This window comes from Chelonoidis abingdonii, chromosome 10, assembly GCF_003597395.2.
Source record: "Chelonoidis abingdonii isolate Lonesome George chromosome 10, CheloAbing_2.0, whole genome shotgun sequence".
Taxonomy (NCBI): Eukaryota; Metazoa; Chordata; order Testudines; family Testudinidae; genus Chelonoidis; species Chelonoidis abingdonii.
In genome coordinates, this window is record NC_133778.1 from 14746902 (window position 1) to 14765398 (window position 18497).

Below are 18497 nucleotides of genomic sequence, written 5' to 3' on the forward strand. Positions count from 1 at the left end.
CTGCTCTGACCGTCCCGAGGTGCTCAAGTGAATTTGTGGGCCATTGGCAACAAGAGTACATTACAGCAGTCCTGAACCTGTTCTGAACTCTATGCCAGAGAGTGGGCCTGTGGAGATCTGGTCCTTGGGTGTCTGGAGGAGGGCAAAACACAGCTCCTTTGTGTGCATGTCTTTGTTCTTCTCAGCTGTGACTGAGCAGCAACCTCAATTTTCAATGTTCTGCGGAAGAAGTAAGAGTCAGACTGTCTCAAAGTGCAGGGCAGATCTGGTGTCTGGATCTAGAGGGCTTCACTTAGCAGCCTGGGTCTTGTGCTTAACTGAGCAACCAAAATTCTCATGAGCTTGGATCTGAGCGTCTTGCTGGAGTTCTGCAAACCATTCACTAAGAAATCTTTTGCATTGAAATGGTGACTATTATCTGCTGGGTTTCTAGTAGGAATGTGGCATTTCACCTTTCCCACGGGGCCTTTCATTTTAGAATGTGTTTTATTCTTAATGAGGTCATATTTACATTACTCCATGCTCAAAGCACATTTCTGCTTCCCACTCCTGCAGCATGAGTATCTTTTTTTTTTCTTTCCATGCACCCTTCTGTGAAACATTAGCTTAGAGTTGTTGCATTCCTTTATAACCCTCTGGGCTTCTGGAACTTGCCAAGATATATTGGACCAGGGCCGCCCAGAGCGGGAGGAGGCAAGTGGGGCAATTTGCCCCAGGCCTGGGCCCCACAGGGGCCCCCGTAAGAATATAGTATTCTATAGTATTGCAACTTTTTTTTATGGAAGGAGCCTCCAAAGTTGCGTTGCCCCAGGCCCCCTGAATTCTCTGGGCGGCCCTATATTGGACTTCCTCTTCAAGCAATTTTAGTCTGTTCTAAACATCGTTTTTCTGGTTGCATATATGGTAACCATCTGTCTGAGCAAAATCTAAGCCCCTATGTCCCATCCTCCATTTAAACTATTTCACAAAGACAATGTTGTGTTGTATCTTCACCTCAACTTTTTGCTCCACTCCTCTAAAAGCTTCATAGTATGCCTGCTTAGGTCAGACTTTAAAATTTGGATAGGTCCAAGCCTTCTAGGAAATCATCTCAGCTGCTCATATTTGGTAAGACATCCAAGGCAGTCTCTGTTCAGAGACTGTTTAAATTGGATACATATGATAGGCTAAACTTACAAGGCTATGAGTAAGCAGGAGTTGCAGTGCTGAGAGAATTAAGGGTTCTTTTGGTAGTGCTCTGTGTGCCTTTCCCTCTCCCCTTTGCCATGTCTCCCTAACAGATTTGTAAGTCTGCTGCACAAAGTTCAGCTTATCCAGCACTGTTCTTTCAAATGAGAAGCCCGACTGAAGGATGAAACGCTGTTTTCTCAGTCTTTTTTCAGCTAAGAACTTCCAAGCCCTTCTCCTGAACACTGCTGCAGTTCATTGTTCTCTGCAGACGCAATTTTTGAAGAATGGAACTTGCTTATTAGTAACTGGAATTTTCCAAATGTATTGCCTCTGCATATCTACACATTGCACCTCATCCTCAGACTTCTGTTGAGTCTTGGATGCTGAAGTAGAGAGGAACTCAGGCCAGCTGGAGACACCGACTTTTTATAACCTTGAGTAGAATTCTTGGGGTCATGGTTTAATGCTCAACAGTTAACTTCATAAAATAGCTCAGGTACTTTTTTTAAGGATACTGTTACCTGAGGATCTACGTGCTTAACTCTTAAAACTTGATTCGCTGTGCTACTTTAGAACCAAAATGCAAAAGAATCTGACAGTTTACATCTCTGAAGGAAAATGTAGTTGCTCTTAAGTGCTATAGTTCACTTCTGTGTCCTGCCCTGGAAGAGACACAAGTGTGCATCCACAAATGTAGCATGTCTCCTGTTTGTTTGACTTACAAGTAAGTAACCTTCCTCTTACTTTTCAATCTAGTGTAGTCCTTGATTATTTCCATGGGGTAAAATAATTCTTATATCAACTTGAGATCCCCCCTTCCAAACATGTAAATTAGTAAGCTAAAAAGTTGCTGCATCATATAGCCGTAGTTTTCTGTCATATTTTAACATGAACACATACAGTTGACTATACCTTTGTACCCTCCAGTGCACATTCGATACTTTTTGTTGTGCGGGTGACACAGACTCCCCACATGACTCTATATAAAACCACTGTTTTCATCTTTAGTGATGCTTGTAATCATGGCAGCAGCCATCTCTCATTTATAATTACAGATCGAAGATCTATCAGATGAACTTTTTTCTTCACGTCATGCAAAATATGAAGAGAGAGAGAAAGCAAGGTGGTCATTGTGGGAACAGAGCCGATGGCCCAGAAGAAATAGCAGGCAGGTGTATTGTCATAAATGGAGGACTCTTACAGAATCGTTGGGATCTTCTGTTGGTAGCACAGCAACTTTTAGAAATCCTATCAATAGAGTGAAGCATCTTTGAAAATGAGGGTATTCTCCATCAGATTGTTTACCAGTATGGTATCATGCATATTTAATGTACTGTTCTGAAAGGAAAACTTAAGAATTTAAAGAAAATCTAGGTTATTGGGATATTAGTGAATAAAATCTTAACATTTTCTGAACCCATCCCACTTCTGTTGTTCGCTGCCGTGCTCAGTAATTAATGCCTTAGTCAAATGAATAGGGTGGTCACTTCTCACTCAGTAATCTCTGATTTACATGAAAGAATGAGGTGTCACTTCTCTGGATCTAAGACTGAAAGTAATTGCATTCAGAGACCCACTTCAAGTACTAGATTCTGTTAAGTTAGTACTTTCCAAAAAAAGTCAGACATTCAAATGTATTTAAATATTTTATACCAAGGTCAGCTTTGCTTTAGAGTTCAGTTTTCAGGTTTTCTTTACTACTAAGCATAGAAATAAGAAGCCATTATTAAAAACTTAGAGTAGTGCCTTTTTTCCTCTTTTAAAAAAAATCTGAATTGTTTCCAGTCACTTGACAGGAGTTATTAAACAAAAGCTTTTTTTTCATTTTGTCTTGTACTAGATCTTATAGCAAAAATGCTGAAGGACAGCAGGGACAAGATCCAGTACTGAAAGAAAACCATCGTAACTCATGTGCCTCACTGCGTTGTGTTGCTGAAGCTGCTTCTGATCATACTTCAGAAATCCACAGTTCTGTATGTTTAAGGGTCCCACAGTCTTCAAAGGAAAACCAAGAAGCAAAGGTATGATGTTTTTTTAGTAAGTAAGGGCCTAATCCAGTGCCCAAAGTTTTCCTGACTTCAGTGGGTCTTGGATCAGGTTCTAAAATTGCAAATGTAAGTGCTCTCATCTCTAATTTTTGGATTGCATTTAGAGCTTCTGCAAATTACCAGATTGAGATCACTTCCAAATGAAGTCCTCGATTTGTCAACAGAATAGGGACAGCACAGGCAAAACTTTCACTACTGGGTCAAAATGTCTCAGCCTCAGAGATGAGAGAGTAGCAGGCTATTAATACATTCTGTAGCTTTTTTCAGAGGATGCCAACATGTGTTCCAAATAGTACTGATTGTGATGCTAATAGATGTTCTTAACAGTAGAAAATAGAGGATTCCTTTTTACGTCCCTTGCCCCTTACATTGTAACTGCATTGTCTAACCTTGGAAACAATGTTGGGATACAACTTATTTAAAAGATTCTATACAAAATGAAGTTGTGTTGTATTAAGCCAAGCTACATTGAAAACTGGTACCCAGCAGAATGGTATTCTTCCCTGCAGCTGAAGAACCTTGCAAGCACTGTAAAGAACAAGACTCATTTGTTACTTGATAACAGAATCATTCTCCACATAGCTAACCAGGACCCCTCTTTCCTCCCCTCCCCTCTTTGACTCCTTTCAGTCTGAGCTGTGGGAACTTCGGGTTTTTCCGTTAAAGGATGAAGACATAGAAACCTTACAGTGCCAAGACCAAATAACAAATCAGACTGAAAGTTCAAGTGCAGCTTTCCACAGTGACTCTCTCTGCACTTCATGTACTCCCATCACTTTGCCAAAGAATGGCCATCCACCAAGAAAACAATCCACAGAAGAGCTAGAAGACTGCAAAAGTGTTTTCCTGGGACTCTGCAGCACAAGAAAACACAGGTGACAGGAAATAACGTGGTTCATTAAGAAAGCCAATTAAGATGGAGAAAAGTATAAGGTAAAATCTCTGTTGTTCACACAAGAAATAACAGCACAATTCAAATATTGTACATTAGCAGCATATAATATATTTTCTTCCTTGCATTGTAACAGGCAGGATAAAATCCCAAACGCAACACTTTCTTCTTCCCGAACCACAAGAGAAACTAATTATTTCAAGCTGGAAGTCTAGTATTCCCTGTGTTGAAAGTGGGCACACCTAAATAGCTGGCACGGTTTATTGCTTTCTGTTGTCATATTGCCACGTTCTTTAATATTCTTCCTTTTTTTCTTTCAAATGTGTTTATGGTTCTGATGGATTCTGGGACAGCAGAACACACTTTATTCCTTTAAACAAACAACTTCAAAACACAGAAAAACTACTTGAAAAGACAGTGAGGAGAAGGGGGTAATTTCAAATGGTTTCCTTTGGTGGCATGAGCATGTGGCAAATACCTGCCTTGTCTGAAATCCCTTGAATATTTAAGTAACAGTAGTTTTTAAATGACTCTTTCAGAAGCCTTATATTTGGCTTAAAATGAGTCAGTCATTCAACTCTATTGTTAGTTTCATGCAGAAATCCTCAAACGCTAACACACAAATATACCACTATATTTCCATAGTTGATTTCTCTACTATACGAAAGGTAGACAGTTTTCTATTTCAGTCACATGAGGAGCAGAGAAGCCTAGGAGTGGTGAGGAAATGAAGATTGAATTAAATGAAGATGCAGCTCTGAATTTCATTTTGGATCATCAGATATTTGGAGACCTGACTCCTAGACCTGCAGTAGCTAATGCTGCTTAGAACTGTGTGCTGTAATATCTTACCAACAAGTATAGTTGTTACGATTTCTAAGCGATACCTTGCAAGGTTTTGCCAAGTATGCAAAAGCAGAGTGACTAACCAGAAAGGAAAACATTGTTAATAAGGACATCAGAAGGGCTTTAAAAAACCTTTCATAATGTTTCTAAATACAGATTGACTTTTAAATTCCCAGCTATTATACTCTTAAGAAAATAAAAGCAAATTGTTTAAACTCATACATTCTGAATTACAGTATTTAGAATTTATCTGCATCCTCAAGTGATGCTAACAGAAGATGACGCATACAAGAATTGATGATCTAGCAGTATTCTTGTAGCAGAACAATAATTCGACACCAGTAGAATGTATGTTTAAACCACTGTCAGCAGGAAGTTTTTCTGTGTACAACAGTTGAAGGCAACTATATATGAGTCTCTGTTCTTGTACAACATTTTTCCTCAGCTTGTAATATCCAGTACTGACAGATGACCCGTTTGTAGTGTCAAACTTAATTTTTTTCCTGTCAGATTGACTGGAAATATACGCTGGACCTCAGAAAAAAGTTCAGTCAAGTTTCAACACTACTGCCTATGCTACATTGTAGTTTATTGCACATTCTGATTTATTTTAAATCTTTTTTTTAACACTGGTTTGTCCAGCAAATTAAACTCAAATTTTGCCTCAATGTCTGATACAATAATCTTCAATGTAAGGTTTTTTTAAATTAAAAGTTATTTCCATACAACGTGTATAGTCTGAATTTGATCAGCAATAGAAGTACTTAGATTCTGTAACATCAAATTAGTGGTATGTACCTTTAAGAGCTGAAGACCTGTATGATCTTTTAATGGCTTTGTGGGAGCCGCAAAGTAGTAATGGTACAAAGCCTTGCTGTTGCATTTGTTAATGTTGCATTAATACATGATGACGACGCACTGGATAACTAACTGGCTGTGAGACTGTTGCTTCCCCCTCTATTATCCCTTCTTCCTAGTTTCTGAGTGGAATGGGGTATTTCTCATTTCTCTCTCCCTCGTCTTCTGGCTGCTGCTGGGAATGTGAGTTGGAGAGCAGTGTGAGGTGAGGCTGTTTTCTTCTCCACTCCCCTGCTCCTTCAAAGTGAAGATAGGAGCAGCTCAGATCCTCATAGCTCCCATCATACAACTGTATAGATTGTTCAGTGCCTCCTGTTCTTGTCTGATCTGTTTGGCAGTGTGAGGTGCAATCCTGGGATCTGGGCATCAGTCACATGAACTCCCTGCATGCAGGACTCAGGAGAACTACAGGTGAGGAACACTGACTTAGTAATGAAGTCTGAATCATCCAGGATCCTGAAGGAAAGAGAGAGTTCTCTGTTACGAGAATATTTTAAAAATGAAGTAAACTTTAGAGTAGGACTACTAACCAAACTGGGCTGGCTTGGTGGGTTGTCAGGCAGCTCGCTGCATTGCTTTTCAGAGGATCTGGATATGAGACTCTTGTGCTGTAAAATCAGTAACGACAAATGCTATCACATAGGATGGGGAAATCTTTGCATTGCCCCTGAGTAGTTCCTGGCAATTTCCTTTACTGAGCAGTATTAACATCCTCTTCTAAAGATGTTATTTGTTAATCTTGCCAGTTACATGGCCGATACAAATGAAGATTGCACACAACCTCTTTGTCCCTATTGAGATGACCTCTGCCTTACCCTAAACCTTCCAAGAATGTAATGAAACCACCCTGGCAAAGATGAGATGGGCAAGAAAGAGACTGAAAAACTGGATGCAAAATGGAGAACTTTACTTTTCTGTTTTCTCCCTATGCAAATATTTAAGGCATTTTGCTCTTATAGTCCACATCTCATCTGATTTGGGACAGCAAAATAATTTGCCTGGGGGCAGATTCTGAGACCGCTTCCATCCATTGAACTCCATGATATAAGGGAAGAATAGAATATAGTTTATCATTTTTTACTTACTGCTCCCCCATACCAGCCCTGCACTCTGTAATCCTTCCAGTCCCTGTATGTCCTCCCATGATTACCTGTGTCCTTTCTCCCAGTGCCCCAAGTGGCTGGAATGCCGTCCTCTCCCCCACCCCCACGCTCCCCCACCTACTGACCACATAACCTCTCCTTCAAATCTCCCCCCACTACTTCCCAAGCTCTCCAGCAAACTCATCTTATTTGTATAAACCTCTCTCTCTCTGGAAACTCTTGGGGCTAGGGATGCTACTATTTACCGTACTTGTATTACAGTAGCCCCTAGAAGCTCCAGTTGAGATCAAGGCTCTATTATGCTAGGGCCTGTACAAACACATGGGAAGAGACAGGCCTTGCCCCAAACCGTTTATAGGCCAGAGCCAAGACAGTTTCTGTCTCTCTCTGTAAAATGGGGGTCATAATCCCACACTAAGTGACTTGCCCAACGCCACACGGGAAGTCTGTGACAGTAAGAAACTGCACTCAGTCTGTCTAGCACCTACACAAGCCCCATCCCCACCCTCTTTCTTCAAATGTGCTGTACAGATCTGTTGTGCTATCTTCAATTCTTAATCATTAAAACTTATGGGGATAATAATTCTCTCTCATGGAAATGGCCTCCATCAATTTCCTTCCTTTCCCTCACCTATAGTTTGTGTATTGTGGCACATGAATTCTGAAAACATTAGCTGTCTAGGTCAGAGCATACTGAGAACTGCTATACGCTCAGCCCCAGGGTTGAGTTTATAAAAAGCCATGAAGCCCCTTACTCAAGTTTTTCCCCCCCTCATACCTCCCTTAAATGTTCAAAAATTTCCTCAACTTTTTGTCTTTTAGCTGTTACATAAAGCTAAAACAGGTCATTCCTCCCCTCCCATCCCCCTCTGCAGCCGTAAAGTACTGAGCATTATGCAGTCAGGCACTGTTGGACTTGACTTGTTTTAGTATATTTGTGCTTTGTTTACCATTTTGGATCAAAAGGCATTTTTTCAGGTCTCCATATCTCCTTCCCTGGCCCTGTTGCAAGAGATTTCACATCCTCCTTCAGATCCACGACGTTCATCAAAGCATGGGAACGGCAGAAAGTCCTCAGATGTGATGAGCAGAGCACATTTTCAGTATAGTTTCTCACCCTATTTGGGTGCATGCTAGCTTGCTTACAGAACTGTCCTTTGGAGGACCCCACCTCCAAATAAGGATTGAATTGGACATCTGGAGTCTTATATATTTTCCTCCATTGATGATAGTGGGCACCCTGGACCCTTCCCTTGTTAGAGAATATCAGTTACCGCTTCGACCTCCAGTCCAGTAATGCACAAAAGTTTGTTTTGGCACTACAGTCTAGATGGCTTTGTTGGCTCTCCATTGGAACTTTGAGACAAATAATTCTCAACTGGCTTTCATTTTAGTCCTAGTGATATCCCTGCAATTTTATTGTTGAAAATGTATTTACATTATGAATTCATCCACTTAAAGAATCACGAGACGGAGGTTAAAGAAAAGTACAACTAATTATGTTCCTCACTGGGGGTCTGGCAGGTTGAATGGTATGAGACTGATGGGCAGAGTGTCTGGACATTTGATTTAGGCATGAAAGTTTGAGTCAAACTTCTCTATTCATTGACCCATGACTGAGGGATGTAGATCCTGTGTGGTTAGTTTTAATGTGGAAATACTTTTTCCATTTGGATGCCTGATCAAACTGAGTGTCTCCATGTTCAATATGTACTTTCATGGATGAGGTGTAGCTGCTGTTTTCTGTGCATAAGCATATTTACATCATTTATTCTTAAGTGCAGGAAGGCATGCTGGGACAGAAAATTGTCATTTTTATTTGTTTGCTAATAGTGAGCAAATGGGCAATTTTTAAGGTGTAACAGAAGAATGTAATTAAGCATATGCTGAAGTAGTAATCTCCACAGTGACTAATAGCCTTTCCCTTAACCTTAGCTGTAATAAGAGGCTGTGGAAGTGAAGAGGTCACACTTACAAAAGGGGGGTGCTGCAGTAGGAACAATTAGCCAGCCACTTTGCTGGGGAGGTGAGGTGGTTCTCCTGCATGTATGTTTTCCCCCCTGAAGTGCAGCCCTAGGCTGGCAGTTTACACCTGCTCAAGCCTGTTGACAAAAAAAGGTGTGGACCCCAAACTGCTCTAATCTAGGACCTGACAAGGGATTCAATTACATATTTCTCCTTGGGACAGAGCATAGTATTTTTTTAACTGAAAGGGTGTAAATGACAACACGGGACTGCCTGCAGTTAAACATTCTCTCTATGGTAGTTTTGGGGGTACTGTGTGATAGCAGCTAGTTATACTGTATTTGGAAAAGTGGTGCACAGCAAGTTTGAGCAAATGATCCAATACTGACAGTTATCCCTGACTTGGTTCTGTTTAAACTCTAGCTGGCTTACTAACAGCATGAGGATGTCTTGACCCCAGCTTCACAAGCCTGTCTGAGCCCCCTGGGTACTTTTTTGTGGCATCCTCACATTTGCTTTTACTGAGGGAGCTAGAGTGGCTATGTTTACGCAAGCTGCCCCCACACCTGTAGTATCTCATCTCTGTTGAATTGGGGTACTGGGAAGGTGTGCGCAAAAATGTTCCCTCTAATAACTTTCTTTATGCAGCACTAAAGTGGGGCTTTGGCTTTTTCGTACATACATGTCCAACATGGTTCTTCAGAGAGACTAACTAAAGGAATTCTTGAACCAGTCCTACCTCTCTCGACTATCATTGCTTAGAAACTGAACAGCTGAAGCAGATTTACCCTGTGCATCTAAATTATCTAACTTCCTCTCTACTGGCCCTTCTGTAAGTCAAAGATGCTGGTTATTACATTTTATACACAGGCAACAGCTGAAGTAGCTTCTTGGTCTTCCAGACATAGGTAAATGTAGTATCCTTCAGGCAATCCATGATTAGTCATTTGAATAACTAGAATGCAAAAGACCTGGCTTAGGATGCCCATGTGTTTTTGTATAAATGAGAGAATACCCTGCTGCTCACTGTGCAATAATTAAAATTTTGTTAACCCACAATAGCAGACAACTTATTATTCACTGCTGGTGACAAAATCCACTCTTCTACAACGAAGTTTGTTGTAAAAACTTCAGGAATCAATGTCTAATCTAATAACTGTACCTTCAGCTCATTTATCTTGGCAAGTTTTCACTAGCCAGTCATAAGGATACCGCCTGTGAAAACTAGGCCAAGAGACTTACTTTTTCAAACTTTTATTTCCCACTGCTGTGAGACTGAAATATCATACCATAACTTTATTGGGGTGTACATACCTGTCTAAGTTAATGAACTTATTTCTGGAAAGATGCTCTTTCTTGGGGAAGACTGGTTCATCCTGGAGTGCACATACTACTGAACAGCTAACAGATGAGTTTTGCTAGTTGTAAGATGACTTATCACCAGTGTTTTATTTCAAACATTGAAACAGTTTTGTAGGAATGCACAGAGCAGACTCTTAGTCTTCCACACCTTTCAAGCAAAAACTCACAATTTTGTTTCCATCCAATACCTGTTATCTGCTATAAAATAAGTCTCCAGTCAATTTAAGGGATAGCACTGGCTGATTGTATTTCCAGCCCTGGCAAAACAGCTGCTTGCAGTGAAGGAGCAATTCTTCAGTGCTGCAGTCCTGGTTCAGCAGCAATATTTCCATACTGGAATAGAACCCGTTCACACTCAAGCTGCCTTGGAATGAGTTGATGATGCTTTCATCGGTCCAGGGAACGTTTCTGAGCAGCTTCTGAACACACATTCCTTAGGAGGTTGATGACAGATCTAGGATCTTCACTTTTCATAATAGCACTGCCAGACACAATCATGTTTGCTCCTGCCTGGAAGAAGGTTAACCAGCCAGCTGTGTAATATGGACTACCACCATATAATCCCCATATACTCTAACTAGTAAATTCTGTATTAGAAAAGGTAGGTAACTATTGTCCACTTGGAACATGCATGGACAAAAAAATTACTCTAGTGAGAAAAGGGTGTTATTTCCCCAAACAGCTTTCCTGCAGCCTAGGTTAGTTCTGGTTCTAGCCTGAGCAGAGGGTGACAAAAGAAGTGCTGTAGGTTAGGTCATGTATAGTAGCCTATCAAGGAAGGGATAGCTCAGCAGTTTGAGCAGTAGCCTGCTAAACCCAGGGTTGTGAGCTCAATCCTCGAGCAGGATATGGGGCAAAATCTGTTGGATGATTTAATTGGAGGTTGGACTAGATGATCTCCTGACATCCCTTTATAATTCTAAAACAAAGCAAATGCCAAAATGAAAGACCCAGCAGGGAGATTACAATTTCATGCACAGAATGACTGTCTTTAAAAAACTTAACAGCACAGACTCATCTCCTTTTAAGCTTACCTCTGCACATTTATGGATGGTGTCTGGCCCCACACCACCATCTACTTCAATATCCAAGGAAGGAAATTGTGTCCTCAGCCACTGAATCTAAAGCACCCATACAAAAAACCCCACAAAAGTTAAGCACTTGATTTTACACAGATACTCCCCAGGTCTATGTAATTTCTAACGTTTAAATGATTAAGGATTTTTTGTTAATGTCATCTCCCTTCCCAGTTGTCAAGGCATAGGGAGTAGAAACAGACTAGTTCCATTTAATAAAACACAATCAGTATCTACCTTTGGCATCATGTTTTCCATGAACTTCTGCCCTCCAAATCCAGGTTCTACTGTCATCACCAAAGCCATGTCTATCTGATTGGCCCATGGTGCTAAATATTCAACTACAGTTCCAGGTTTGATGGCCAAGCCAACCTGCGGAAGGAGGGAAAGATAAATGAAAATGCATCTGTAGGACAAAGGAGGCCTTGCACCTGTGTTAGCATTACTCTGACACTGGCTACTGCAAGCTTAAAAAAATTACCGGTTAAATACTGTGAACAGTATTTGGAATATTATGTAGGCTCAATTAAGGCAAAAAGGTATTGATTGCATTAAAGGAATGGTCCACCAACTTTTTATGTTGCACCCCACCCATAATGTAGCCAGTCCATGGCCCCCAGGAGACAGAGCTGCAGCTGGGAGCAGGAGTGGAAGCCAGGGCTTGGCCTGGAGCAGAGCTGGGTGGCCCTCCCTCCGTGCACCCCACACTTTGGGAACCACTGCATTAAAGTAAGATTCCACTTTGTCTCTAGGACTTCTGTTCAGATATAAATTGCTTTCATTTCATTAGTCCTCAAGAACATTATTGCCCAGATCTTTCAATGCCAGAGGGAGGCAGCTACTGCAATGCAGCACATACTCTTGCCACACCAGCTCCTCACCTTCATCCCATTTTCCCGAATATCTTTAATCAGTGCCCCTGGATTGTCTGTAGCCTCTAGGTGAAAAGTGTACTGGTTTGCACCTGCTACAGCCATTGGTTTCACCCACTGCTCCGGCTTGGCAACCATCATGTGCATATCTGAAAGGAATCACGAAGAGCAGAAGCATGAGTAAGCAAGATACACTGGGCATGCATCATTCACCAAAATATACCAATCTGTGGACTACCTGTAATTCATATGCCGTATCAGCTCTTTAAATCATTACAAAAGATGCACATTCAAATCATGAACTCAGAGCTCAAAAAGAGTAGCAACAGCACAAGCTGTTCAAATGAGTGCATACTGATTTTTACAAAACAAATTCAGACAATAAATCTATGCTCAGCATTGGTAGTATTGCATATGTTTAGTAATTACTACTCAAGCTTAATAGGACATTGAATATATTGTAGTGACATGGGAGTGTGATTCTTTAAAGTACTAAAAAGCAAATAAGCTGTAGCTCACATAATACATTCTCCCCTCCCTCTGACTTAGTTTAGCTAAAAAGGAAACTGTATTTTTACAGCATTTTGCTTGGCTATAAATATTTTGTAATCACCAAACTGGAGGCCCAGGACATGGCTCCTTTGTGCTACTCAAGCTCTAGGAAGGGCTTGTAAAGCTGGGAAAATCCTCATCTGACATAGCTGGCTGTACACCAGCCCTTCTTGACTTTCCCCACATGTAAGGGGATGTGTTGTAACCAACTTCCAATGATTCCTACCACCATCATGGCCCCCGGGGTAAGGCTATTTTAAACTAAGACAACACAATCCTGGGGCTGGTTTTAGGGAGCAGCAAAACAGTTTTGAGGTTACCACATTGAGTTGTGGCCTGAGCTTACAGGCCACAGGTGAGGATTCAAACCCACAGTCTTTTGTGGTTTCTTCTGTCATTATAACACCACATACTCAAGAGTTTGGAAAAATGAAGTCCTTACCAAAGAAAGGATCCTGACCCAGCTGCTTTCGAAGGCTCTCTACTACAGGGTGTCCAAATGTGATGTTCGGAACAAAGTGCCTACCAATTAGAAAAAAAAACACTTTATTAGGCTTGATGTTGTTTTACTGTATGGTGACTAAAGTAAGGAATATTATATTGACCTACATTTATGGGAAATATAAAAACAAATCTTTATAGACTATGTTCAAGAAGCAGTGTCATTAATACAGTTAACCGCTCCCAGCTGCAGGAAGCTCTGCGGCTGCTGGCTGGGAGCTCTGAAGGCAGCGCCATCAGCAGTGCAGAAATACGGGTGTCAATGCTGCAAAACCTTGGAACCACCCCAACTCCCTTTTGGGTCAGGACCCCCTCACTCCCATTACACTACCATGAAATTTCAGATTTAAATATCTGAAACTGAAATTTCACATTTTAAAAATCCTGTTACTGAAATGTACCAAAATGGACTGTGAATTTGGTAGGGCTCTAATAATAGGGTTATAAGCACTAGCTAGCATAGACTTGTCCAGAACAAATCATGCCAAAGCAACTTAATTTCCTTCTTTGACAGGGTTACTAGCTTAGTAGATACAGGGTACGCGAGATGCGATGTGTCTTGATTTTAGTAAGTCTTTTGACACAATTCCATATGACATTCTCATAATCAAATGAGGGAAAGACAATCTGGATAAAACTATTATCTGATTGAAAGACCATACTCAAAGAGTAGTTACCAATGGTTTGCTGTCAATCTAGTGGGGTCCACACATCAGCCATGGGTCCGGTACTATTTAATATTTTGGATAACTTGGATAATGGAGTGGAGAATATGCAGATGACACCAAGATGGGAGGGGTGCATCTTGGAGGACAAGATTAGATTTCAAACCAACCTTGACAAATTAGAGAATTGATCTGAAATCAACCAGATGAAATTCAAGAAAGGTAAATGCAAAGTAATACACTTAGGAAGGAAAAATCAAATGCATAGCTACACAACAGGAATAACTGGCTAGATCATAGCACTGCTGAAAAGGCTCTGGGGGTTATAGTGGATCACAACTTGAATATGTCAATAATATGATGCACTTGCAAAAAAGGCCAGTATCTTTCAAGGGTGTATTGACAGGAGTGTCATATGTAAGAGGTGGGAGGTAACTGTCCTGCTCTACTTGGCATAAGTGAGGCCTCAGTTGAAGTTCTTGTCCAGTCTGGGCACCACACTTTAGGAAAGATGTGGACAAAATGGACAGAGTCTAGAGGAGAGCGACAAACAAGATACAAGGTTTAGGAATCCTGATCTATGATGAAAAGTTGAAAAACTGGGCATGCTTATTCTTGAGAAAAGAAAAGTGTGTGTGTGTTGGAGGGAAGGGAGGGGATTTGACAACAGTCTTCAAATATAGCTGAATCACTTGGTAATAGTGACCATAATATAATTAAATTGAACATCCCTGCGGCAGGAAAAACACCACAGTAGCGCTTAATTTAAGAAAGTGGGACTACACAAAAATGAGTAAGTTAGTTAAACAAATTAAAAGGTACAGTGCCAAAAGTGAAATCCCTGCAAGCTTCATGCAGCCTTTAAAAAGTTTCCGTAAGAGGCTCAACATAAATATAAATCCTAAATTTAAAAACATAAGAAGAGGATCAAAAAAGTGCCACCATGGCTAAACAACAAAGTAAAAGAAGCAGTGAGAAGCAAAAAGGCATCCTAGTGAGGAAAACAGAAAGGAGTATAAACTCTGGCAAATGAAGTGTAAAAATGTAATTAGGAAGGCCACAAAAGAATTTGAACTACAGCTAGCCAAAGTGTCAAAAAGTAATAGCAAAAAGAATTTTAAGTGCATCAGAAGCAGGGAGTCTGCTAAACAACTAGTAGGTCACCGGGATGATCGAGATTCTAAGGAACCCTCCAGGGTGATAAAGCCATTGCAGAGAAATGAAACACATTGTTGCCATCAGTCTTCACGGCTGAGGATGTGAGGGAGATTCCCAAACCTGAGACATTCTTTTTAGGCGACAAATCTGAGGAACTGTTAAAGACTGAGGTGCCATTGGAGGTGGTTTGGGAACAAATGGATAAATAGTAATAAGTCACCAGGACCAGATGGTATTCACCCAAGAGTTCTGAAGGAAGTAAAATGTGAAATTGCAGAACTACTAACTGTGGTATAGCACTTATTATTTAAATCAGCTTGTGTATCAAATGACTGGAGGATAGCTAATGTGCCACCAATTTTTAAGAAGGGTTCTAAAGGTGATCCTAGCAATTACAGGCTGGTAAGCCTGATTTCAGTACCAGGCAAACTGGTTGAAATTATAGTAAAGAACAGACTTATCAGACACACAGATTAATATGGTTTGTTGGGCAAGAGTCAATAGGGATTTTGTAAAGGGAAATCATGCCTCATCAATCTACTAGAAGTCTTTGAGGGGATCAACAAACATATGGGCAAGGGGAATATAGTGTACTTAAATTTTCAGAAAGCCTTTCACAAGGTCCCTCACCAAAGGCACTTAAGCAAAGTAAGATGTCATGGGATAAGAGGAAAGGTCATCTTATGGACTGGTAACTGGTTAAAAAATAGGAAACAAAGGGTAAAAATAAATGGTCGGTTTTCAGAATGGAGAGAGATAAATGATATTCCACAGTCTGTACTGGGACCAGTACTATTTAACATATTCATAAATGATCTGGAAAAAATAGTCAAAATTTGCAGATGATACAAAACTACTCAAGATAGTTAAGGCCAAAGTAGACTGTGAAGAGTTAAAATGGGACCTCACAAAACCGGGTGACAATGGCAGATGAAATGCAAAGTAATTCACATTGGAAAACATAATCCCAACTATACATATAAAATGATGGGGTCTAAATTAGCTGTTACCACCCAAGAATGAGATCTTGTAGTCATTGTGGATACTTCTCTGAAAACATCCACTCAATGTGCCACGGCAGTCAAAAAGCAAACAGAATGTTGGGACTCATTAGGAAATGGATAGATAAGACAGAAAATATCAGATTGCCTTTATATAAATCCATGGTACGCCCACATCTTGAATAGTGTGTGCAGATGTGGTCGCCCCATCTCAAAAAAGATATATTGGAATTGGAAAAGGTTTAGAAAAGGGCAACAAAAATTATTAGGGGTATGGAATTGCTGGTGTATGAAGAGAAATTAATAAGACTAGGGCTTTTCAGCTTGGAAAAGAGAAGACTAAGGCGGGATATAACAGAGGTCTATAAAATCACAGCTAGTGTGAAGAAAGTAAATAAGGAAGTGTTATTTACTCCTCATAACACAAGAACTAGGGTCACCAAATGAAATTAATAGGCAGCAGGTTTAAAACAAACAAAAGGAAGTATTTCTTCACACAACACACAGTCAACCTGTGGAACTCTTTGCCAAAGGATGTTGTGAAGGCCAGTCTATAACAGGGTTCAAAAAAACCAGCTAGATAAATTCATGGAGGACAGGTCCATCACTGGCTATTAGTCAGTATGGGCAGGGATGGTGTCCCTAACCTCCGTTTGCTGGGAGTGGGCGATGGGATGGATCACTTGATGATTACCTGGTGTGTTCATTCCTTCTGCGGCACCTGGATTGGCCACATATTGGACGACCAGGATACTGGCTTTTGTTCTGACCCAGATATGGCTAGTTTTATGTTAAGAGCTGTTTTTAAAGAGGCAGTGATGAAGGTCCTTCACTGCTGTAGTACCAAGTAGTAACTGAACTGTAATCTGCCATTAATAGGAATTTAGATTGGTATTAGGAAAAACTTTTGTTTAAGAGTAGCTAAAACCCTGGGACTAGGCTTCCAAGGGAGGTTGTGGAACCCTCCCAACACTGGGAATTTTAAGACCAAGTTCCTAAAGACCTGTCACGGGATGGCTAAGTTTTTACTGGCGCTGCCGTGACATCCTGAGGTCCCTCCAGCCCTACATTTCATGAAAAGCTCTCGCTTCCTGTTTCGTAACCATTATGAAGGATGCGCCCGTCCCAAAGCTGATCTGACAGGCTCCTGCACGGGTTCCAGGCAGACAGACCCCTTCACGCGGGCGTGTGGCTACACCGCTCTTTCAGGCGCCCGCCGCTGGTGCGCGGCAGCTGACTCAGGCTGAGGGGGGGCACTAAGAGGCTGTTTAACTTTGCGATGCAGACTTTTGCGGGTTAGGCCGCGCTCTCGAGACCTCGCTGCCCTCCTAGGAGTCCCACGGCCGGAGCGCCAAATGTCGCCCACACAATCGCCCAGCCAGCCCCGCGCGGGTTCCCACTGCGGGTCGCAGGCGCTGCCCGGCAGGCTGCACTTCACCGGCCACGGGCCTTCAGCGAGGCCCCGCGAAGCCTGCCTGAGAGCAGCGCCCGACTCGGCCCCACGAGGGCGTGAGCAACCCCCCGCGGGCGGGCGGCGCGCGCGGCAACCGCCCCCCGGAGTCCTCCCTCCAGCAAGCGAGCCGCCACGCGCGCAGACCAGCCCCGGGCCAGGCACTGGGGGCGGGGCTCGGGCTCGAGGCGGAAGCGCGCGCCGCGCCGCGGCCGTTACCCGTCCATCACGTCCAGGTGCAGGTAGTCCGCCCCGGAGTCCAGCATGCGGCCGCACTCGGCGCCCAGCGCCGCCAGGTCGCTGTTGAGGATGGACGGGCCGATCCGGCATCCCGACGCCATGGCCGCCCCGATACCGGGATCTGAGCGAGGCGCAGGCGCGACTGAGGGACGCCACAACGCCCTCCCCGGGGAACCTGGGGAATGTAGTTCTGCCGCCGCCCGCGGCTTGCGGAATGGCAGGGACTACTCGCCCCACAATGCAACACGGTGCCTGGGGGAAAGGGTGGCGCAGGCGCGCTACATCAGCCTGTGGCATCCTCCCGGCGCCAGGGAGCGGGGTAGCAGTGGAGACCCGCCCCCTGAGGGGCGGTGCAAAGACCATGGTGGGCGGGAGGGGGAGAGGTGAGCCCCGCCCGCAGCGCAGCGCAGCGCAGGACACGCAGCTGGCCTAGGCTGGCGTCCCTGAGCCTGGCTGCCCTGCTGGTCACTCCCTCTGCAGGGCTGCGGCTGCTGGCGGGACCTTTGGTCTGACCCAGCCTGGCCCTGCTGCTGGCCCTCCATCGTGAGGGTCGCACCTGCAGCTCGCCTGCCCAGGGGGAAGTCAGATAGCGGCTTCCATGGCATAACACAGCCACCAGCCATCGAGAGTCACCAAGTGCCAGCGACACCATCAACTCAACTCACTCTTCCCTGAGTTCTGGCGCACGGTGCCGAGCCAGCTGCTTTCACCCAGCTTTGTATCTCATGTAGGCCAAAG

At 42.8% G+C, this 18497-nt stretch overlaps 2 protein-coding genes across 6 annotated transcripts in view; one reads left to right on the forward strand and one right to left on the reverse strand.

Annotated features, from left to right (window-relative positions):
- The window catches only part of KANSL1L (KAT8 regulatory NSL complex subunit 1 like), a 119657-nt gene extending 114513 nt beyond the window's left edge, over window positions 1-5144 (forward strand). For 2 of the 3 annotated variants that reach the window (XM_075069952.1, XM_075069953.1), the window contains exons 13-15: window positions 2226-2338; window positions 3011-3191; window positions 3849-5144. In XM_075069952.1, the coding sequence (XP_074926053.1) occupies window positions 2226-2338; window positions 3011-3191; window positions 3849-4097 (543 nt within the window). In that variant the 3' untranslated portion in view covers window positions 4098-5144. The remainder of the gene's footprint in view (window positions 1-2225; window positions 2339-3010; window positions 3192-3848) is intronic. The other variant, XR_012656622.1, reaches the window with a different exon arrangement.
- A 612-nt stretch (window positions 5145-5756) lies between these two features.
- On the reverse strand, window positions 5757-17936 carry RPE (ribulose-5-phosphate-3-epimerase). Of its 3 annotated transcripts, XM_032765089.2 has the most exons (7): window positions 17739-17936; window positions 13187-13266; window positions 12202-12341; window positions 11558-11692; window positions 11279-11365; window positions 6345-6422; window positions 5757-6270 (listed from the first exon to the last, which is right to left on the reverse strand). In XM_032765089.2, exons 1-7 carry the CDS (start codon window positions 17858-17860, stop codon window positions 6259-6261), a joined length of 654 nt encoding a protein of 217 aa, XP_032620980.1. In that variant the 5' UTR covers window positions 17861-17936; the 3' UTR covers window positions 5757-6258. The 3 variants fall into 3 exon arrangements, with proteins under 3 accessions (XP_032620980.1, XP_032620978.1, XP_074926055.1); XM_032765087.2 differs by lacking the exons at window positions 5757-6270; window positions 6345-6422 and adding an exon at window positions 10313-10754 and having other exon boundaries at window positions 17739-17931; XM_075069954.1 differs by lacking the exons at window positions 5757-6270; window positions 6345-6422; window positions 11279-11365 and adding an exon at window positions 10313-10754.
- Between the last annotated feature and the right edge of the window lie 561 nt (window positions 17937-18497).

What these genes read in the sequence shown, in the direction of transcription:
- RPE (XM_032765087.2), bottom strand. Translation starts at nt 17,860, where the DNA reads ATGGCGTCGGGATGCCGGATCGGCCCGTCCATCCTCAACAGCGACCTG. An exon ending in CACCTGGACGTGATGGACGG is followed by an intron (nt 13,267 to 17,738) that starts GTAACGGCCGCG and finishes TCTAATTGGTAG; the next exon opens with GCACTTTGTTCCGAACATCA. An exon ending in CCATCCATAAATGTGCAGAG is followed by an intron (nt 10,755 to 11,278) that starts GTAAGCTTAAAA and finishes ACCTTCTTCCAG; the next exon opens with GCAGGAGCAAACATGATTGT.